Source organism: Microcebus murinus, chromosome 24 (assembly GCF_040939455.1).
Source record: "Microcebus murinus isolate Inina chromosome 24, M.murinus_Inina_mat1.0, whole genome shotgun sequence".
NCBI lineage: Eukaryota > Metazoa > Chordata > Mammalia > Primates > Cheirogaleidae > Microcebus > Microcebus murinus.
Genome location: NC_134127.1, coordinates 6,521,319 through 6,545,419, shown reverse-complemented (window position 1 = coordinate 6,545,419; position 24,101 = coordinate 6,521,319). Strand labels below are relative to the sequence as shown.

The following is a 24,101-nucleotide window of genomic DNA, read 5'->3' as shown; positions in this document are numbered from 1 at the left end:
ACCACACAAAAGCATGCAACCCTCCTCTCCCTCCCCCGTAGACAAAGTGGCCAAAGTCAAGAGACAGTATTATTCTGCTCTACCAAAGGTCATTCCTTTCCTTTAGACTTGAAATTAATTAGTAGTAATATTGTTGTAGGACGGGAGAGCTGGGCCTCCAGATAAAGTTGTGCATTTCCTAAGAGCATTTAGCCAAGCAGAGGAGTGAGTGTGCAAATGTAGCTCGCAATCTACCAAGATGCACACCCAGAAAAAATGGGATTGCCTCCACCAGAGGAAGTGGCTAGTTTTTGTAGGCACATACGTGCTGTCTTCTCACCAGCCCTTACGGTCACTCAGTTCACACAAAGGTGCCACGTGAGCTTTTGGCAGCAGGACTGGGGTGATAATCTGTGGGACCCAGTGCGAGATTAAAATATGGGGCCCCTTGTGGAAAGATGAGGAAGTGGTTCAAGCCATCAGCAGCAGAGCATGAAATGAAGCGTGTAGCTCTGTGCGGCTCTGTGACGATGCTCTGAGTGGCAGGGGTGGCGATGGTTCAGGAAATCACTGCATGTGTGTAATAGTTACATGAAAAGGAAATAATTGGCCCAGAAAAGGTTAAGGACACATATGAAGTGTCTCATGTAGAATCGGGACAGGATTATTCTGTTTTGCTCCAAAAGCAGAGGCAGCAGCCCAGGAGATAAGTGTTAAGGTGGTATATTTGGGGCTGAGCTAACAGCTAGAAATGCCCAGTGATGGAATGTTCTTCCTGTGGCCGCAACTCCCTGTAGATAGCACATGGGCAAGAGAAGGCATGAGTGTCGAAGGCAACACTGGAGAAAGAATTACTGTAGTAGGTGAGTAAGGGAGGTATGAACTAATAGGGCTTTAACATTTTTTAACTGATATAAAATGTAACCAAAATGTTTGTACCCTCATGATACCCTGAAATTAAAAAAAATTAAAAAGTAACATATTTTCAGACTTCGGAAAAGTTGCAACACAGTATAAAAAACTCCCTTAAGCCCTTAACTGAGAATCTTCGAATGTTCACATTTTACTACGTTTGTCTTGAGCATTATCTCTCTGTTTATCTATGCATTTATATATAGACGATTAAGTTGTTTTTTTTTTTTTTTCCTGAACTGCTTAAGATAAAGTGCAGACATGATGCCCCATTTTTTCCTAAATACTTCATTGTATATGTTTTTTAAATCAAGGATATTTTCAGGTATAACTGTAGTATTAATATAACTGTCAAGAAATTAACATTAATACAATACCATTGCCTAATCTAGAGACCTTATTTATAGTTCATCAGTAGCCCAGTAATGTCCTTTAATAACAAAATTCTAGATCATATGTTATATTCATCTGTGAGGTCACTTTAGCCTTCTGTAATGTAGACTGTTTCTCAGTGGTCTTTCATGACATTGACTTTTTGAAGAGCAAAGGCCAATTATTTTATCTAATGTTTCTCATTTTGAACATGTAAAAAGAATGCAGCAGCTTCCTAGAAGGGGCTCCCACTAGCCAAATCTGAGGCAGCTTGAGCATCAACATGAAAGTAAAGGATTATAACTCATTAAATAAGAATTCATGAATCCATACTGACACTTAAAAAAATGAATAGATAGATAGTGGGGTAAAGGAAGAGCTCTTCCTTTTTATGGAATAAACACATCTATGATTAATTGATGCAGACAAGCATCATCATAGAGGCTAAAACTACTGGGTGAAAGTCTCAAGAGTAGCAGGATATTTACATAATCGTGAAGTATCTCTTCACAAGATATTTATTAATTGTAAAGGGAGAATTCTGTAATTTTTCCCTGGAAAATCCTATCAGTCCTATCTGATCAAGTAATCAGAGTTGGCTAGCACAGTGACTCACACCTATAATTTTAACACTTTGGGAGGCTGAGGTGGGAGGATCATTTGAGGCCAGGAGTTCAAGACCAACCTGAGCAAGAGCAAGACCCCATCTCTACTAAAAATAGAAAATTAGCCAGGTGTGGCAGCTCCCACCTGTAGCCTCAGGTACTTGGGAGGCTGAGGCAGGAGGATCGCTTGAGCCCAGGAGTTTGAGGTTGCAGCGAGCTGTGATGACACCACTGCATTCTAGCCGGGGTGACGGAGCTGAGACCATGTCTCAAAAATAAATAAATAATCAAACAATCAGCGTGTGCACTACTAGCAATGCAGCAAGTCAACGGTGTGGGACTTTCGATGTGATGGCTGAGAAAACTGTCACTTCAGCCATTGTTTTTGTAAAAATACACGATCTGTGTTTAACCATAGAAAGACACTGGACAAACCTACCCTGGGAAACTTTTTACATAATAGGTCATTTTTAACAACATGTTTCTCAGATTGCTGTCTGCATGTGGGAAGCTTCTGGGGTGTTCTGGGGATATAAAAAGCCACAAGCTAGACATGACACATCTTTTTGAAGCATCAGTTATATTCCCCCTTAGGTCAGTAAAAAATAAACGCAAATACAGTACGGAGTAGGATGGAAAATATGCATGCATTTTGAAGATTTAACTTGGAACTTCAAAGTCACTCTGTGCATGCCACATCTGTTTCCTTTCCACCCATAGATGGCTTGGGGATATGATTTTTTTTCTCCTGTGCCAGTAGGGATACTTCACTAGAAAGTGTGAGAAACACGGAACTATACGAGATTGTGGTTCTATGAATTGACATAAATTGTGCTACTTTTGCTTAATTACCATGTACGCAGTTGACAGTACCAACCTTAAAGACGAGAACTACTGAGGCAGAAACACATTTCATTACAATATATCTTACTGTGGATGGTGAGAGAAAAAAAAAATTTCCCCAGAAGATATTCCTTTGTGCTATTTATTGCCAACCACAATTTTACCAAGAAGAATTTGCAGAAATACAACCTTTCTCATTTGGAGGAAATCATGGTCTAATTCAATCTGCCATTTTCGTGGTAAAATTTGCCTTAAAAGATCCTGGTAAATGGCCATTTCTATAAAAACCTCAGTAAAACGTTATCAGGGGAAAGGATGTGGATTTTATTACAATTTAGCTCTCCTTTTCTCCACTGAAGGAACCTTCTAATGGATAATACAAAGAGCTGAGAAGCAAAACACACACAAAAATTTACCTTTGTTAATCTTCCAGGACTTTTTGAGCCTAATGATGTTCTTAGATTAGTTTCATGTCCTTCCATCAGCATAAATGACAAGGGAGAGCAATGCAGAACTTTGCTAAGTAACAAAAGAATGCTAACTAATGTGTAAAAATATCAGGCATGCAAAAATAATCATCTAGCATGTTCTAGACAGCACAATAAATAAATACCGTTCCTTTCCTTGAAGAGTTTATAGTCTAATGTGGTAGATCTACTTATAAACAAGTATTTACAATGGGGCGTGGTTAGTGGTAAGCATCATGTGTTTTGGGAGTCTACAAGAGACAATTTTGCTGGTCCCTGAGGCCTGGCATACACTTCCTGAGTTAATGTCTGAGCTGATTCCAGAGGAAGGAGGAGGATTGACAATTCAGAGAACACGCAGTCCAGGTTAAGGTGAGAGTTTGAGTAAAAGCAGATGTGGGAAATAAGCAACACGGAACTCTCGGTGAATAAATTGCTAGGAGGCAGGAGAAGGAGCTACCAGGGAGAAGTAGATAGGTCAGAGCTTGGAGGGTGTTTGAATTCTCTGCTAAGAGTTTACATTCACCCTGGATGCAGTTTGGGGCTGTTGAGGTGTTAGACATGGGACAACAATGCCCATACTTTGAAAACCCACAGCCCTCCCATTCTCTGCAGCCAGAGAGATTTAAGAGGACAAAGGGCCAAGGCATGGAAGCTTTGCAACAACCTATGAGGCTGTTGACAGGACTTGAACTTTGGCAGGGGCAGTGTAGGTTAAAGAAGAAGGTGCTAACTTGCAGATTTAGGAAGGTAAAATCAGAGTTTGTGGCTGCTTAGACATCGAGCTAAGAGGAATTAAGATGGGAGTTTAGGGACTTCTACAAAATGTTGTGTTTTCTAGGTTTCTGGACTAAGTGACTGAATTGATGGTGATCCCATTAAGTGGATTGTGAATAGAGTAGGAAAAGACACTTTGGAGAGCACGATAGTGAGTTGAGTTCCATATGGTTCACACCATATTATGTAGAAACTACCTTTAGAACATTCAGTGGATGGCTTCCATATGTGGTTATATTTATGAGCCTGAAGCTCAGGCATGTAAGATCAGGATAAAAACTACAAAACGGGGAGTCCATGGCAAGGATGTGGTAGTTAGGAAAGTAGATCTCTCTTATCAGGAAGGTAGGAGGAACAAGGTTTCATCGGAAACACCATGATGTGTCTTCCATACTACACAATCTCCACCACGGTCCCCAGCTCTCTCACTGCCCGTGAGGAGGGAAAGAACAGCAGGCCCTGAGCGACATTCTGTAGGTGGCCAAGAGGTGACCAGGCGACAGGGAGCCCATGAACAAGAGGGAGAATAGTAAGTGGAGGAGATGCTAAGGGATCCAAGAGAGAGCGAAGATATTTAGGAAGGAATAAATGTCCGTAGTGTCAGTGTGATCTAAAGAGTAGGGTAAGAGTTGAGCAGTGCCCATTAGGCTTGACACCATGAAGGCTTCCATTGACTCAGGCCAAGCAGTGTCGTGAGAGAGGGCGATACCACATCATAGTGGATAAGGAATCTATAGGAGATGAGGAAGTGGAGAAGGTAGAGGTAACTCTTTCCAGAAATTGGACTGAAGAGGAATCGGGAGCTGGAGCAGTAGCTGGGGTTTATCTTTTGAGAAGGAGATGGAGATTTCATACCAGCATGAAGATTAGATAGGCTTATATTTTAAACATTTATAAAGAAGAAATAGGAGCCGGGCGTGGTGGCTCACGCCTGTAATCCTAGCACTCTGGGAGGCTGAGGCGGGTGGATTGCTCGAGGTCAGGAGTTTGAAACCAGCCTGAGCAAGAGCGAGACCCCGTCTCTATTATAAATAGAAAGAAATTAATTGGCCAACTAATATATAGAAAAAATCAGCCGGGCATGGTGGCGCATGCCTGTAGTCCCAGCTACTCGGGAGGCTGAGGCAGGAGGATCGCTTGAGCCCAGGAGATTGAGGTTGCTGTGAGCTAGGCTGACACCACGGCACTCACTCTAGCCTGGGCAACAAAGTGAGACTCTGTCTCAAAAAAAAAAAAAAAAAAGAAATAGGAGTGACAGAGTGAAGTCGGAAAGGCTAGAAAAGCTGAGTTTCAGTTCTGGGCTCAACTACTCAGCTTTGTGTTCTGTTATGGAGTAATTCCTAGCACCTGCCACGCGTGAGCATCACATGGGAAATTCTTAAAAATGAAGTTTACAGGGCCTCACTCGAGACCTCTGGAATCTTCATCTCTGGGAGGGCCCAGGAACGCCTTAGGGATTTTGTTGTCTTTGGGTTTTCTTGCTTCCCACTGAGCACAATTGAGTTTTCTGTGCGGATTCCTCCTCTTCCTCCCTGTAAATACCACAGTATTCTGGAGTTTTGTCTAGAAGCCTCTTCCCTTCTTAATCCCCTGTCCCTCCCTCGGAGAGATCTTTCACTCCGTGGCTTTCTGTGCCATCTGTGGGCAGATTACACTCACATTCCCATAGCACCTCATCTCCCACCCTGATGTATCCACTTGGATATCTAGTAGGCATCTCAGGTTTAAATGCCCCAAGGAGAACTGTCTTGGTTTTCACCCATCAGCCCCGCTGCAAACCTGTGTTTATTTCCCTGTGTTTCCTGCCCTCACCTGTGACACCTGACAAGAGCTGGGAAACATCTGGATTCTTCTCTTTCCTTCAGTGGTCTCCCGTCCACCAGCGAGTCCAGCCACCCCTGCCTCCAGACTATGTCCTGACTCTGCCCTCTTCTCTACACGTGGCCCAAACGGGGATCATTTCTCTACTGTGAGAATCTCTTTGCTATTGCCACTCTTGCTGCCGTAAAATCCACTGTCCACGCAGCTGCCAGAAGGATTATTGTTTTCAAAAATGCAAATTAGATGGGAGGCCAAGGCGGGCAGATTGCTCAAGGTCAGGAGTTCGGAACCAGCCTGAGCAAGAGCGAGACCCCGTCTCTACTATCAATAGAAAGAAATTAATGGGCCAACTAATATATATATAGAAAGAATTAGCCGGGCATGGTGGCGCATGCCTGTAGTCCCAGCTACTCGGGAGGCTAAGGCAGGAGGATTGCCTGAGCCCAGGAGTCTGAGGTTGCTGTGAGCGAGGCTGACACCACGGCACTCACTCTATCCTGGGCAACAGAGTGAGACACTGTCTCCAAAAAAAAAAAAAAAAAATGCAAATTAGAGTGTGCTGTTCATACGGCTTCTGAACGTCTTCCAGTGACTTTCCAGACCCCCAACTCCTGACCCCACGGGAATTAACCCTCTGCCCCCTTCCGTTCCCCCACGCCACTGTGCTTCCCGTCACCTGGCAGCCATGGGGACGTGTGTCTTCCTCAGGTACCTACAACTGCTCCTATTTCAGAACTTTTTATCATTCTCTTGTCTTGGAAAGCATGCCCCCCCCGCCCCCAGTCTGAGTGGTTGGCTCTTTCTTGGTTCTAGTTTTATCTGTGTTTGTTTTTAGGTCTCCTTATAAGACTTACTTAAAATATGGATTTTGCTACCTAGAAAGGTGAACAACTTCTAGCCAAGGTGATCTCTTGGATCCTTCCAGTTCTGGCAAGATTGGCTTCAGGAAAAGCAAACTGCAACCTGCCATCCCTCCACTCGGTTGCTGTGAGGGGCTGAGCGGGAGGCAGGAGGTGTCAGGTAAGATGGTGGCATGTTCCAGTGTCTACGTGCTCATGACACTGGCCACATCTTGTCCTCATTTGACCTTCCTGGCCCCCGGGAGATGTCGGGTGAGGGAAAGACCAGCACAGTAACAGCACAGTTAAAATATATTTCTTCTTGCTGCTGGGTTGGCTTTTTCCTTTTGACTTTTCCCTCCCTTCTTTTTTTCCTTTCATCCCTTACTAAGACTCGTACTGAATTATAACGAGGTAGTGGAAAAAAAGGTGATTTTGATTTTTTTTTTTTTTTTTTTTAGTTCATTTCTTTAAACTCACTGCTACTTTTGCAAGTTCACTTCTCTCTAATTTCCTGTGAAAGGCTCTGAGGACAGGAAAGTCAGGGATGATTCTTCACGTGTGTATTGTTCTTAAGACTTTGTGCCGTCAACTATGGGGTTGGTTTTGCGTTTGAGTGTTCATCAGGATGCTGAGCTGGAAGGAGCTCTGGTGCTTGCCTGTAGGAGTTTTGGGACTTAGGATAGGAAATCCCGACGATACAAAGATGAACAGCGTCACCTTTCCGTGTACTGCTTGGAAACTGACCAGCCTGATGCAGATGGTGCTTCCTGGCACTGAACTTTTTGTTTTTGTTTTTTGTTTGTTTTTTTTTTCTTAAATTCAAAAGCACTTCAATTTAGTGGCTATGTCTGCATTTACCTGGGACTCAATTTTCCCATTAGCACGGTGCACAGAACAACAGTGCTCTGGAATGTACATGATATTGAACTTGTGGATATTTTGTCCCTGTGGCTTTTGGTGGAAGGCGATGACGCCACAAGGTGCAAAAGGTGAGTTATCAGCTTTATTTTCACTTGATGTAAATGCCCTAAAAGCAAAGGGAGCAGGGAACTTCTGTGTTTTCAATGAACAACTTTTCCTACAAGATTGTCAGGACCTGCTCTCCAGGTCAAACTTCAGCTGGCCTTTACGTGTTGACACAGCAAAATCAATACAGTCGATACCCAGGTAGCGCCTTCTGTGGAACTTGCAGACGGCAAACCTCAGACGTCCCTTGCACAGGCTTGGCATCCCTCCGTGGGGTTCCTGCCCGTTGTTCCCTTGCTGGGGGACGTAGTGCTGAGTGGCTTTGTAGGCGTGAGTGCCATGCTGTGTTCCACCTGCGCCCACTGCCACGTCCATGGGACGAAGAATGTACCCCAGGCAGGTGAGGTGCAGGAGCTGACTCAGCATGAGAGACTCACTCAAGAAGGATTAAAGGTGGTTATGGCCTTGTAGATTCTTTTCTCGGTACAACCTGATTGTGAAACAGAATCAGCAGTTGGTAGTGACAACCGAAGGTGCAAGGCACAAAAAGAAAAGGAGGCAGCAGTGGCCTTGGGTTACAGGATCCAAGAGCAAACACTGGCAGTGGAGAAGTCGAGGCCGTGAAGACAGAGTAGCAAGAGGGGATTAGGTAGGAGGGGCGGAAGTGACAGAAGCCACCTGTGTGCTGAGAGGAGCATGAAATAGCCCAGTGACGAAGAGAATGACCCTCATCTCTTTATCCTCTGGTTTCACCACGTCACGGTCTCTTTAACAGGGGTCCTCAAACTTTTTAAACAGGGGGCCAAGTTCACTGTCCCTCAGACCGTTGGAGGGCAGGACTATAGTTTAAAAAAAAAAAAAAAACTACGAACAAATTCCTATGCACACTGCGCATATCTTATTTTGAAGTAAAAAAACAAACGGACAAAAACCACCCACGTGTGGTCCGCGGGCCGTAGCTTGAGGACGCCTGATCTAGAACATGCTGTGTTGTGCTTATTCTTTCATGCCAGCCTAATCTAGTCATCTTTCTTGGACTCCAGTCAGTCCTAGCCTCATAATTAAGAATTTTGCCCAGGAAGGCAAATTAGGAAATTTTTCACTAAAGCCTCAATTTCTTGATGGAATCGGAATGCATTTTTTTTTTCCCTTATAAACAAGAGGCCAAACACAATGGAGTTTATTGAGCTGAGAGTAGCTCAACAGAGAAAAGGTGAAATTAGTTCTCAAAGCATTTTGCAAAACTGCAACTATCTCCACCCGGTATGACATGTCCCCCACTGCTGCCGGCGTGCTACTCCATACAGCCCTAGCTACTCCCTTGGTGACGCCCCTGTTACCTGACAAACTCTGCTACCTGTGAGCGCAGGGTAGTGACACACAGTGCTGGTTATAAAATGCTCGATTGATAATAGCAACTTGCCGGCAGAGGGATTGCAGAGCACGGGGGGTCGCACAGAGCCTCAGAGTGGTGGTGCGGTCCTGGAAACAGACTTGGGGAATGGTGAGGCCCAGCATGGTGAGACCCTGGCATCTGCCAGTCACCTTGCTGTCCCAGTAAGCAGCGTCTGCTCATTGCCCGGCCCCGGGAGAGAGCATGGAGTCCCAGGGTGATCCTACTCCAGCCCAGGGTGGCCCCCTTCGGTATTGCTGCAGGACTGACTCAGTAGGAGCTATGGTTGCATGCTTCAGGGACTTGAGAAAAGTGTCACCTATACATGTCCCTGACCTATAGGAATCTGTATGTGGAATTGTGCTTTCTTGCCAGTTGTCACTCAAAGAGTCGTGGCTGAAATCAGAACGGGAAGAGCCAAAACAAAGGCATGAAAGGTAGGAACAGCCTGGTATCAAGATTGATCCACTAGTCAAGAACTGTGCAGCATCTACAGAGGGTTTAAGCCAGGCTGGCAAGAGAAGCACCTAAAAGGTGCCAGATACAAGAGACAATGAGCGAAAACTCGACCCGACAGGAAGCCTTTTATATGCTTTTCCTTGGGAGCCGGAGTCAGTGGCTGACGTCTGAGGCCACTGTTCAGGGCTGGGGGAGAGAAGCAGAACCGAACAGAGACACCAGGCCTTGCCTCTGCATTGCTGGCCTGCGTCCGCTCTGCATGCGAACCAGCCCTTGGACGACCACAGATGATCTGTGTTTGGCTGAGTTGCAAATGCCTTTTATATAGGACAACTGTGGTCTGTTGTTCCTTCAGAACAATATGGGTGGGGAAGATTCAGTGCTGGTCTGAATCCCAGTGTTGTCAGGCAACTAATGGGACATTGCAGCCCCTCCTGCAGTCTTAACAAATGGCTCTGACTATGACCATTAAAAAAAAAAATGAGTACAATTTTTCACCGGCTGATTTGGTTTGAATGAGTAAATTATTTTTATTTCATTGCATTAACTGCCAGAACATCGAATGAGCCGATAACTCCCTGGTGTGGCCGAGCTGCAAAGAACTATTATTCAGAATTGAATTTTTATTGATTTTTCTTGTGCTACAATGACTTTTCTAACATAGTAGCATGAAAGGAAAATGAGGAAAAGGCCAAGTAGGGCATAGGGTGAGGAAGGAGGAGGCTGTTGCTTCCCACGGCCTGGCCCCGGATGTACTGCTTGTTGGCATGTACTGCTGACTGTGCATAATCCCTTTAATGACTGTATGATGTACAGGTGAGTCAGGTACCTCGTGGCTTCACCACCTCTCCCTCCTCTTCCCCTCTGCTGTCTTTGATTGTGGTCATTTGGGACCTTGTTGGCATTCTGCTAAGGAACTCAACAGGGTGACGGGGTGAAGAAGGAACAGAACTAGGTAAGAGTAAAGCTGTAGGTTCGTCTGTGAGGATGGTTGTTGATATCGTTCAAACACACATGGACACACACACAGTGTGTGTCTGAACGTCATTGTAGTGCCCGCTGCAGTTATCTGTGCTTTTGCTTTTCTGCCATCTTAACTATCAGACACTTGGTTGCATATTTGTGCGTAAGAATCATTCAGATGAGTTGAAGCGGGAACTCGCATTTCGTCATTCATTCAACACATACTGATCAAGTCACTACCTTTCGGGTACCAGACATAAAGCAGTAAACAAAACTGATGAAAAGTTTTGTCCACCTGAGCAGACTTCCATAACTGAAATAAAACTAGATAAGGATATTGTAGAATTCACAATTTACTTAAAGGATATGGTCCTCCCTGCTTCCTTCTTTGATAGGCGTTGTAAGAGTGGAACTTGGTACAATAAAATGAAAGAAACAAGATGTAGTTGTCACTTGTGATTCAGTTTGCTCTAGGACACGCTTGACAAACTCATAGCAAAGACTGAAGGGTTTTGTTTTTTGGGGGGGGGACATTATTTTTGGTGGCTCTAAAAGTAATTCATATTCATTTTACAGAAATTTTGGAAAATACAGAAACAAATAAAGAAGATAATTAATATATCCAGAATTATCCAGTGGCAAATCCTTGAAATATTTAATAATTTCTTTTTAAAGTATTTCTTACAACTATAACAACACATATACTAATCCCACACCAGTTGTTATTTTCAGATAAGATTTTATATTTTTAAACCACACCTTAAAATATTCAATCTTTATGCATGTATATGCAGTTTGCTTCAGCTCTCTTTTACAGAATAAATGTGAGAGCTATTGTTTTTCTTCTTCTCATAGTCCATGTGCACATGATTGTGAGTGAGATCAGAGGGTGGGAATCTATTTATGCTGTATCCTTTCAATGTATACGAATCGCAGACAAGTCTAATAAAAGAGTGTCCTTATGTGATACGATAACTTAAGAGAGAGTTAGCTAGACAAGCATTTTACAGAGACTTGCAAGGAACAAATGCGAAATCATATATATGTAAAAGAGGGGGGATGGGCATGATGCTCTAAGCCGGTAGAAGTTGGATGCAAACTGTAAATGCGGTCTAGTGTGTATTAGGTAGGCTCTGAGACGCCCTGTCGCCGCTTAGATACAACTTTTGCTGAGAAACTTTGCAGTCACTAGATGAAGTCACTGTGCTGCATGCATTTAGAACTCCCTACTTCTCTGTCCAGTCACTGAGCCACATACCTCTTAATTGCTTGGTTAATGTCTGTTCTCCCTGCAGAAGCATGTGCTGTAGGAGGGCCCGGATGGTCTGTGTCATGTTCAGTAATGTGTCCCCACTGCCTGGCACAGTGTCCAGCCCGTGACCAACGTGGGAGTGTATAAAGGAGGCTGTTGCATGTTTACTCAATACCTAAAGGCAAATTATGGCAAGCATTCCCTACCAAAACAAGTGTTCCATGCACATGTACCTACTTTTATTTGGAAGTATGAGATGTTTTTTCCGATACAGTTACTACAGTTGGGAGTGAATGATTTTTACTGTACTAAAAATATGTATGAAAAAGATCATTCACTCCACACCATTTTATTTAGCAATCTTTATGAACATTTATCTGCAATCTTAAAATACTTTGAGCTTGTGATTTTTCACGTCTGCATAGTATTCCGCAGCATGAATATACGAAAAGATACTAACCCTGCCTACTTTTTTTTTTTTTTTTTTGAGACAGGGTCTTGCTCTGTTGCCCATCTCCGTTGCCCACTCATGCTAAAGTGCAGTGATGTCATCTTAGCTCACTGCAACCCCAAACTCCTGGGCTCAAGTGATCCTCCTGCCTCAATTTCCCAAGTAGTAGCTAGGACTATGGCCACACACCACCACGCCTAGCTGATTTTTCTAATTGTTTTGTAGAGATGGGTCTGGCTATGTTGTTGAAGCTGATCTAGAACTCCTAAGCTTAAGTGATCCTCCTGCCTCAGCCTCCCAAAGTGCTAGGATTGTAGGTGTGAGCCACCACACCTGGCCCATTCCTATAGTATTAAATATTTAGGTTGTTAGTAAGTGTTCAGCATCATAAATGATGAATTGAGCAATATCACCATGCACACATTTTTCAGTGTAGTTCTCTAATAATTTTCCTAGAAAACTAAAAGTAGAATTATTGAACCATATGAATGAACTCTTTTTAATAATAGCTTTGTTGAGATATAATCCACATCACATGCAATTCACCTATTTAAAGTATACAATTTTAGTAGTCGCAGAGTTGGGCAACCATCACACCAAAATCAATTTTAAAATATTTCCATCATATACACGCACACACACACACATAAAAACAAACAAAAAAATTACCAAAAAACATTACTATTAGCAGTCCTCCTACCCATCCTTAAATGCATCCCTACACAACCACTAATCTATTTTCTGGCTAAATGGATTTACTTATTATAGATATTTCTTCAATACTTAATTCCTTTTTATTGCTAAATAATATTCCATGGATATACCACATATTGTTCATTCATACAGATGAACTTTTAAAGTAACTTGATGCACATTATAGCTTGTTCTTCATGTATACCTACTTTCACTTCTAGCAATGTTTAAGACTAATTTTTCATACTCATTCTAATTTTAGGAATTATCATATAAAAACAGAAACAAAACAGCCTATTTGGAAGGGGAAAGAGATATATTGATGGCTTTTAAATTAACATTTTTAATAACTAGTGATATTGGCCTCATTAGATATTTTTATAAGCCTTTTGTGTCTTATATAAATTATGTTTCATGCCCCTTTCTCATTTTATTTGAGGGTAATTACTGTTCTCATTTTGTTTCATAAGAGCTCTTTTGTATTAAGGCTGTAAACCCTCTGCCCATAATCTTGCTCTTAATGTTTCCAACATAAATTTTAATTTTGACAAAACAATATCTACCAATCATTTCCTTAAGGGTTCATTCTTCCATTTTCAGTTTAAAAAGGCCTTCTCCTTCCTAAGATCCAATAAATATTTTATTACTGCTGTGGTTTCATGTAAAAAAAATATTTCTTATTAGTATGGAATTTATTTTGGTATAAAGCAAGACACAGATCTGTTTTTATTTTTTTCCCCAAAAGGGCAATTAGTAATCCTAATACCTTTTCCGACTTAATTTATGTATCACTTTTATCATATACTAAATTATTTTTATTCGAGTGTCTCTGAAAAATACTCTAGTTCATAATTAACTTGTGTCTGATTTATGACAAAACCACCCCATTCTAATCACGATGGCTTTATATTAGGATCTAGTAATATATAAGACCTCTATGAAGTCCTGTTATGTACCTAGTGCTCTTAAATTAAGAACTTTACATTAGCAATTAATCCTCACCAAAAAAAAAAAAAACCTGTATGTAGTGGAAATTACTATCCTTGTGCTACAGATGGGGAAACTGAGGAAAAGAGCGATTCAAGATACTTACTGAGTCTAGGTGCCAGTAAGTGGCATTTCCAAATACTCAGGATCCAGGTACCCCCATCCTCACCAGCATGTACTGCTGCCCAGTGGGGTTCTGGAATGTACGATCCAGCAGTTTACGTCCTGCCATCAATTATTATGCATGTTTGTGATACGTTATACACATCTCTTCCCAGATCTTACTTTAGATATTTACGTGCATGTTTCAGTTATAATATAAAAATATGTAGGCTTAAAACTTTTACGTGGTTTGATTGCTCACTGCCAGGTTTTCTAAAACTGCAACTTTCAAATATTCAGTTCGTTACTTTGAGTCATTTTCCATCAGTTTATTTTAAAAGATAATGTTTTCAGGAAGGGGGAGTTATGTGGCTGATGACAGTCTCCTTCCCCTGTCATGCCTGAGACCATGTTGTTGTTCGTTTACTCATGAACAGTAGCTTATTTGGATATAGAAAATTAGCACTCAGGCTTTTTTTCTTTTAAAGTCAAAAACAGAATTTTACAGAATTTAATTAATTATACTCTGTTATATGAGATAATATAGGAAAAAGTTCTAGGCATAGCCTAACTTTTGTTCTATTATTAATTTTTGCTTATTTTCTGCAAAGATACCTGTAAAATTGTTTTCATATTTTTACTAATTGTGTTAAAAATTGAAATTTCAACTAGTATATATCTAGGGTTTTTTCCTTTCATGTTTGATAAGCTCTCTGGCAAAAACAAATCTTTTTCTTCTTAGCTCAGAGTGCTGTCATTATTATTATAATAATACCGTTTCTTTTCTTCCAGCTTGTTGTGTCGTTCCAAAATCCTATCATAGTTAATATTGCGTTTCTCTATCTGCACATTTATCTTCGTTATTTATTTCGTCCTTTTTCTGGCAATGTCATTATCACTTGATCATTTCCTCCTTATCTCATTTAGTCAACATGTATTTATTAAGGATCTGCCCTGGATCAGATACTGCAACAGGCGCTGGGAACATTAGGTGAATGTCTCGGGCATAGGGCTGCCTTCGCAGAACTGATCGAATAAGGCACAGAGACGTGGACCAGGCAGTCATGAGAGCCCTGCTGGAGGACATTTCTTAAACTGGGTTGTGTTGGTTGCCAACACAATGGTCTCCCACGTCTAAACCCACTGGTCTGTCTGTAGTTTGTGCAGCTGGGCCCGGGCTCCTTTCCAGAACTGCCTCCCTGCAAGGGTCTTGCAAGCCCCCCTGCCAATTCCTTGTGTTCATGTTTCCTGTTACAGCAGCTGGTGTGCTCTCTGTTTTTTCTGATTGGATCCTGAAATACGCCTGTCTTCTGTTGCACTGGTTCAGTTTTCTGCACTATTCAATATGCTGTTTACTGTCGTCTCTGTGTATGTGTGTGTGTGTGTGTGTATATATATATATATATATTTCTCATTCAGCAGTTATAATTTTTTTTTCCTTCATGGTGGCAGTTTCTTGATTTCAGATGTTATCCTATTTATAATTCCCTACTCTAGATTCTCAGTTGCTATTTCCTTTTGACTTTAAAGAACTTAAATTAGAAATTATCCAAAAAAAAAAAAAAATGCCTCTTGCTTCTTGTCTTTTTAGAGGAAGAAACAAATCTATTTTCAGTTCTATAGTTTGCTCCCTTATTTTTGTAGTATCATTCTTTTTTTATGCCTGGGGGATGTTTTTTTTTTTTCCCTACTAATAGAAGTTGGATCAGTTCCTGTCTGAGTCTTTCAAGCCTGAGAACTGACATAGTTCCAAATGGTCAATTCATTAGTTCGAGTCATTTTCCATTAGTTTGGAAAATGGACATCAGGAAATCATACTTTTGGATTGCGAGTTCAGAAAATAATCGGTTTGGGTGGGCTGTGGGGAGAATCATAGGTAGAGCTGGAAGTATTTAAAACTCAGTGTTTAAGAAGTTTATTTCCATAACTTTTAGTATATTCAGTAGCTAACTGGAATTCGTCTTGTATGTTTATGCTCCTTGGGACTCGGGAGTTTGCCCCCGTTAGAAGTCCGTGTTCTGGCACGAGTATCAGACACAGGCCAGGACTCGGTGACACATGGGTTTCTCACATGCTGTAATATCTGGTGCCCAGCCGGCTGCTTGTTACCACTGTTGGATCCAGATAGGTGACACTCCAGTTGTTCTCTGCCCCCCATTTGTCTGTAATCTTTTTATTTCCACATGGGGGGAGTGAAATGAGCTTCCTGCCGGGACTCTCCCAGTAACTGCACGTTTCAGTTGGGAAAAGAGACGGGTTGGGTCGCTCCTTTCTCCAGTCTGATCCTACCTGTGTGAGATGTACCTGCAGATTTCCTGATGTATCTTGCTTATAGACAACACCTTTTCCTCGGTCCCAGTGCCGATACAGGGTTTCCTGTGTATGTGCAGAGAGAACAAGCAAAGGAAATGGGAGCAGATGATAAACAGAAATATATGTACATATACACACACAAATATATATATATACACACACACTTACCTGTTTTACTGAGAAGCTGGGAAAATGCCTTCACTCTCATCTTTTATCTTGCTAAGTAGTTAATGTAGTAAATCCTGGAAATAACTATAAACTAAGCATTTTTTGTGTGTGGTAGGAAATTTGACTTTTATTATTTATTTTTTTATTTTTTTTTTATTTTTTATTTATTTATTTTTTATTTCGGCATATTATGGGGGTACAGATTTTAAGGTTTCAATAAATGCCCATTCCCCCCTCCCCCCACAGGTCTGAGTCTCCATCATGACCATCCCCCAGATGGTGCACATCTCACTCATTATGCATGTATATACCCGCCCCCCTCCCCCCTCCCACCTGCCCAATACCCTATTACTGTAGTACCTATGTGTCCACTTAGGTGCTACTCAGTTAATACCAGTTTGCTGGTGAGTATATGTGGTGCTTGTTTTTCCATTCTTGGGAAACTTCACTTAATAGTATGGGTTCCAGCTCTAACCAGGAAAATATAAGACGTGCTATGTCACCATTGTTTCTTAGAGCTGAATAGTACTCCATGGTATACATATACCACATTTTATTAATCCATTCTTGGATTGATGGGCACTTGGGCTGTTTCCACAGCCTTGCAATTATGAATTGTGCTGCTATAAACATTCGAGTGCAGGTGTCTTTTTTGTAGAGTGTCACTGGATCATTTGGGTAGATGCCCAGCACTGGGATTGCTGGATCAAATGGTAGATTCACTTGTATCGCTTTAAGGTATCTCCATATTGCTTTCCACAGAGGTGGAACTAGTTTGCAGTCCCACCAGCAGAGTAGGTAAACTAAGCATTTGTTACCTTTCCATTTCTGTAGAGCAAAGAAAGGAAATAGAAGATAAACAGAAATTTTCCCTCTTGGTTTTTCTAGTTCGATACAGATTATTTGGTGTTGTCCAAATGGCAATCTTCATTTAGCAGCATGGAGCCGAGAGTTCTTTTAAAAAATGAAGCAATCAAGGCAAATTAAAAAAAAAAAAAATGAAATAAGCCACAAAACCCAACTCCTTCCATTAGCAAACTGGTATCTCCCATGGTGGAGTCACTGTCACTCTACGGTAGACTAATTTTAATATAGTTGTGATGAATAACAGAGTCACGAAGTCCTGAATCTTTGGGATTGACCCAAAGACCCCTTGTGAGACAGCAGAGAAGAATTGGTGGCTGAATTATGCAGGAAACGTGAGATGTTTTTCCTTCTGGGTTTACTCACGGTACCTTGGTCACAATTTTGTTGTCAGTTATGCGACCTTCATGCCACTTGGTGTTAGAAGTCCTGAATCATAAGGGCTGTGGCAATTTAGGGATCCCGGATAGAAGGAAGCTGGGTTTGCATCTTGGGGGACGGCAGAGAAATGAGAGAATGGATCTTGTCTCCCACCTGCAGTTCAAATCCGTTTAAGATCTTTTGCTTCATACATACTCACGAAGACCTGCAGATATATAGCACCGCTACTGACAAAAGACATCGGTCGGTCGCCCCTGGGAGGGAAGAGCATTAAAAGTAAAATTCAGAGGAAAGTAAATACTTGGATTGCTGTGCTTGTTATTCATTGAGTGTTTTTGACTTGCTAAAAGCAACTTTAATGTATTTATACAATTTATAAAGACGTAACTGATTCTGGAGCTCTGCTCTTTACGGGGGACATATTTCATGTGATTGTAAGCACTGAGGAAAATTAAATCAATAAATTCCCAGCCTGTAATTTGAGATACTCAATTTGAAGAAAAATACATTGTCAGGGAGGGCGGGAGAAATCTCTTACGTTGAGGAAGACTTGTAAACAACCTGTCTTTGCTCTGATGTCCTGTGCTTTCAAGTGACATTAAGAATTACCCTCCTGCTGCAAGATTATCAGAGTGTTATGACACCTCCAAAGTAGCAAAGGGCAACTCCCTACTTTATTATTATTATTTTTTTTTAATGCAGCATATGCACGAGTAGAAAGTAATGCAAGTGAGGTTCTCTCTCTCATTTTCTGAACCGTCCCTGGGTGTCCTTTTCCCTGACGATGGCCTGTGTGTCTGAAAGCTTAGTGGATTTTTCCCCATCCACTGGCACTGATGCTCTCTGACCCCTGGCAAGCCAATTAACCTCTCCAAGCGCCACCCTTCCATGTGCAAAAGGTTAATAGTGCAGCTTGTCCGCTTGACTGGAGGGTGTTTTGTTTTTTAATTATATGTGTGGTTGGGTAGGTTATAGATTTTGTTGTGGACGAATGTTGCCCTTTCTCCCTGGTTACAAATAAAAAGACTAATAGATAATCTAACTCTATTACCATCTTCTAGAGCCCCCTAGAGGGTTAAGGGAATGGCAGAGGTTACAGATTAATAATACATTCTTTAGTTAATAAAAAAAAAATCGTGTGCATCTCAACTGCATAGTAGCTGTAGATGGCAATTTATTAGCCAACGTGTTTCATGAGATGCACAGCAGATAACAATGCAAAGACTTGTGAAATAATGAGATGTTCTTTTTTTTTTTTTCCTGCTTTCCCAGTTAATTCTTTCATCTTCATGTCAATATAGAACGTTAGGAACTGTTCTGTCAAGGTTATTTCAAATGCGTTTATGGATATTTGGGGGAAAAAATGATTCTCGTATTCTGGAACTCCTGAAACCAGCCACTTATTTGTGTGTATCTAGGCTGTGACATTGAGCTCACTTAATTATTGTCAAACTTGCACCAGATGTGATTAACCCTGGCCCCCGGGAGCAATGCCAGCACGTCACCTATCTCGTACTTGTTTTGCAGATTTGCGGAAAAACTTTGAACAGGACCCACAAGGAAGAGAGGTCCCCATCGAAGGCATGATCGTGTTGCATTGCCGCCCTCCCGAGGGAGTCCCTGCAGCAGAGGTAAGAGACAGGCAGACCCTTGGCGCTGGTCGCAGTGAGGAACCAGCCCCGTTCCTAAGAGGGAGGGCGTGGTCCAGCATGGCCATTAGGAAAGGAAAAGAGACTGTGTCTAGGATGCGTGCTGCCTGGACCCAGTTGCTAAAGATCATGAAGAAATTGTGCAGGAAATGAGCTGGAAGAGGAACTAGTCTCCCGTCTACTTCCTTGGTGACACAGAGCCCTAGCTAGGCAGCCTGGGTAGGGATGGATCTGCGCTTGTACTGCTAGTGACATCAGATCACGAAGGTGTCATTCTCTCTCTGTCTTCGGTCAGGGCGCTCCGATGTGCACACTGGCTTATGGATCGCACCTGAACTTTGAAAGCAGGCTCAGGTGCATAGGAAAGCATGCAGAGAAAGGTGGTCACAAGCCCGTAGTCCCGAGTTTCACTGGCGTTTGCTCCTCCTCCACTTGTTCCTGGAGCAAATATTCACTGAGTGTGTGTCGTGTTTTAGGCACAGTGCTGGCATGAGGGATGTGAAATGAGATGAAGCCACAAGTAAGTCTCTGATCTGTTACCCTTCCTTCGCAGTGGGGCGTCCAGAATCCAGAGTCTCTACGTTGTTCGGTTCTTGAACGTGGTCTGGAACTTCTAACTCGCTAATAGAATAAAATCGTCACTGATAACGTACAATGGTAGTAAGCAAGGCTTTCTAAATCATATAATCACAATAAAAAGATGATCTGATAGGCTAGAGATATGGTTATTATTGGAGGAAAAACACTAAGTATTTTTAAGAATGGTACTAAATATCATTCTTAGTAGAGTGATAAATTATAAGTTTATCAACGTAGACCTGAGTTTAGCGGTAGATGGTCCAGTTCTGGCTCTTCTATGGGAAGCTAGAAAACTGGCCTTGGAGCTACTATTTATTCACTGAGAAGGAGAGATACTAAACAAAAAAACAAACAAAAAAATGAAAACAAAACAAACAGGAGCCTGTGCCTCACATTTTAGCAAAATGCAGGTTTTATAATTGGAAGGACAGAGGAGGAGAGGAAATGAAGGGGAATGGAAAAACGAACACACTTGCACATTCGGGCAGAAAGCATGCTGGGTGGGCACTATTCAAAGCTCAGATGGTTCATAGAAGTGAAGTAAACGGACTTGAAAATTAAAGTGAACGCTCCATGCATGGTATGAAACGATTAGAAAGGAAAATGCTTATTTTTAAATTTGTATTTAATGTGGAACAAAAAGATATTGATCTTCCTTCGCTGCCTTCTGGTTGCCTACCAAGCGCGTGGCCTTGTTTTCTAAGCAGGACATTCAGTGCATGATGGAACGTGTTAATCTCATTCAGGACGTCCCACTTGCTCCTGAAGCCTCACTTGGTATCTGCAAGTTCTTTTGCTAGGTGGTGGTTTATTTTGTTCTTTTAGGGGCAGAGTCTTGCTCTGTTGCCGCAGCTGGAGTACAGTGGCCTGAGCATAGCTTACTGCAGCCTCGAACTCCTGGGCCCAAGCGATCCTCCCACCTCAGCCTCCTAAGTAGCTGGGATCACAGGCGTGCACCATCACACCTGGATGACATTTAAGGGTTTTTTTGTAGAAGTGGGGTCTTGCTATGTTGTCCAGGCTGGTCTTGAACTCCTGACCTCAAGCAATCCTCCCTCCCCTGCCTCCCAGTATCTATGGTTATTTACGTTCATTGCGCATCTCTCAAAAATCCCAATTTACAAATGTTTCATGCATAAAAAAATGTCTAGCCTCTGCCATACGACTGTGTGAGACAGTCCCCTGGTGTTCCCATGTTCCCTTCTAATTCCGTGCTGGGTCCACCACGGTCAACTTCAGCAGCAGTAGAGAGGGGTGGAGTGGGAAGGAAGTTAATGTTTTTATTAGTGATCTACCCGTGGAAACCTAGATTTTGTCTAGTAATCAATTTTTACAGATGGAAGAGAACTTAGATATTTGCCAGGTACAGCCTTTGCATTTTAGAGGCAGGAAAACTGATACTCAGACCAATGACCTGTCAAAGGTCTTGCAGCCATTTAAGGGTTCAGAATCTTCCAAAGCACTCAGGGTAGAAATCCGTGTTCATTTAGTGCCTTTAAGACCCAACACAATATGGGCTGCTGTTCCAACATCTCTTCCACGACGCTACACCTGACCTAGCTATAGCCACACTGCCCTTCTCACTTTTCCTCATATGCACCAGCCATCCTCCTACCTCAGGGCCTTTGCACGTGCTGGCCTCCCTGCTGGGACCCCCTCCTTCAGCTGTTACAATGCTTTGTCTCTTTTTTCCTTCAGGTCTTGCTCACATATCACCTGCTCAGAGACACCTGCTCTGGACACTCTGTTGAAAATGTTGCCTACCCCCCCCCTCCACAACTCTGCCCTGATTTATATTTCCTTCTTATCTGCTATCACAAGCGTTCTGTATTTACTTTGCTTATTTTCTCTCTACCCTACCAGAATTGAAGTTTCACGAGGGGAGTTTTTGTTTGCTCTTTTTCCTCGCTGTATCCCCAGAACATAAAACAGGGTTTCTCGTGAGTACGATCAGAAAGATGAAGGATAACAAGTGTTGGTGAGGACGTGGAAGAAAGAAAACCCTTGTGCACCATTGGTGGGAATGTAAATGAATACGGCCATTATGGAGAACAGCACGGAGGTTCCTCAAAAAACTAAAAATAGAACCACCACGTGGTTCCATATTCCCGGCAGTTCTACTCCTGGGTATGTGGTCAAAGGAAATGAAATCGGTGTGTCGGAGAGAGACCTGCATTCCCATGTTCACTGCGGCGTTACTCGCAATAGCCAAGATAAATGAACTTAGCCTAAGTGTTCATCGTGGGGTGAGCAGATAAGGAAAATGTGATGTGCACACACAGAGTGGGATACTATTCAGCAAACCCTGTCATTTGGGACAACGTGGGTAAGTCTTGAGGACATTATGTCAAGTGAAATGAGCCAGGCACAGAAAGACAAATGTGACACAGCCCCACTTACATGCAGGATCTAAAAACGTTGGGCTCTTAGACGTAAAGGATAGAGTTGGGGTTACCAGGTGTTGAGTGGGGCAGATGGGACCAGATTGGGAGGATGTTGATCTTCAAAGGATACAAATTTTCAGTAAGGCAGGAGGAATACGTTTCTGTCACATAACATGGTGGCTGTACTTAATAACAATGTATTATAGTCTTGAAATTTACTAAGAAGAATAGTTGACTTTTAAGTGTTCTTACCACCAAAAGAATCATAAGTATGTATGTGAGGCAAACCATATGTTAATTAGCTCGATGTAGCCATTTGAATGTGTACACATTTGAAAACAACATGTTGTTTGTTGATAGATATATATAATTTTTGTCAATTAAAAAAAAATAATTGACAAAAAAAACTATGTTACTCACACCCAGGCACTCTATAAGTATTTGTTGAATATGAATGAAAACTAGTTTCTAGACTATCTTAATGCATATTTGAGGTTATGCCAGGATTAGCCCCAGTGCAAAATCCATTGGAGTTTTTTTTTTTTTTTTTTCCCTCCCATTACTGGGTGTGAGCAAGTGAGGTAAACATTCCCCAAGTGCTTCTTCAAAGATGTAAATTTAAAAAGGAAAGAACAACAGAGAGTGGAATAAAGGATGTACCGACTGGTGAGTTAATAGCCAAAAGCAAAAATCTACTTTGGAGCGTGCGCATGTATGCGTGCAAACTCACCCTCACCCCCTACACACACAGATTGAAGCATCCTGCAAGAGAATGCATGGAATTTATAGATTCGGGGGACTCTGAGGCTGCAGAGGACTGTGCTTGGTGTGGAGGGTATTCCCGTGGGAAAATGGGCTGCCTTCTGGGAAGAGAGTAGCACCCCTCTCTGTCGAGTTCCTTGGAAAGGCTGAACTTGGCACATCCCTGCGTCTTTCTCGCCCCAGCGTTGTGTTCTTGAAGGTAAATGAGTTCTGCTTATTGGCTCAGTTCCTTTCCGTTCTTCATTTGCTTCTTGATGGTGCCTTTCAGCGGAAACCACAAAGAGCAGAGCAGGGTGTGAAAAACCTTCCGCAGATCCGGTGTCGGTGAGAAAATACCCGGGAGAGCTGCTGAACAGGGAAGGTGGGAACACGGTGTAGACGTATCAGAAAGTCAGTTTTCTTTTCTAGTACCTGCCATCCCCGACGTGTTTCCAAACTGTAGCTGTTCTCTGTCTTCATCAGCTTCCCAGGACTGCCTTAACAAATTGCCACCAACCTAGAAGGGTTAAAACCTTATAGTTCTAGAGGCTGGAGGCCTGAAATCAAGGTGTCAGTGGGGTGACATCCTCCTAGGGGTTCTGCAGGAGCCTCTGTGCCCTGCCTGTCTCCAGCTCCTGCTCATCCTTGGTGTCATTGGCTCGTGGACACATCAGTTGAATCTCTGCGACCATCCCATCTTCACGTGGCATTGTCTTCTCTGTGTCTCCGTGTGTCTGAATGTCCCTCTTGTTGGAAGGGCAGCAGCCAGTGGATTATGGCCAACTCTAGTCGAGTGTGGGCTCATCTTAACATTCTGGGTCGGGTCCCAGCACATCTGCAGAGACCCAGTGTCCAAATAAGGTCACGATCACAGGTTCCAGGTGAACTTGAGTTTTGAGGGCTGCTAGGCAGCTCCGCACAATTCCTGTTCTACCTTTGCCGTCATACCACATTGCACATCTTAATACTGTCTGTGTTTTTAGGAATACTTTTCAGAGCAGGGCGGCTGAAATGGAATAGAGTTTTATTCCAGGGAGCAGCCGGGGACTGTAGGATGGTTTAAGACAGAAACTCCAAGTTGAGAAGGGGCAAATGCTTTTATACATTTTTTTTTTTTTTTTTTTTGAGACAGAGTCTC

At 42.4% G+C, this 24,101-nt stretch overlaps 1 protein-coding gene across 4 annotated transcripts in view; it reads left to right on the top strand.

Moving 5' to 3' along the window:
- UNC5D (unc-5 netrin receptor D) overlaps positions 1-24,101 on the top strand; it is a 536,775-nt gene that overhangs the window by 324,288 nt on the left and 188,386 nt on the right. For all 4 annotated transcript variants that reach the window (XM_075997365.1, XM_075997364.1, XM_075997363.1 and 1 more), the window contains exon 4: positions 19,138-19,241. In XM_075997365.1, coding sequence (XP_075853480.1) covers positions 19,138-19,241 — 104 coding nt within the window. The remainder of the gene's footprint in view (positions 1-19,137; positions 19,242-24,101) is intronic.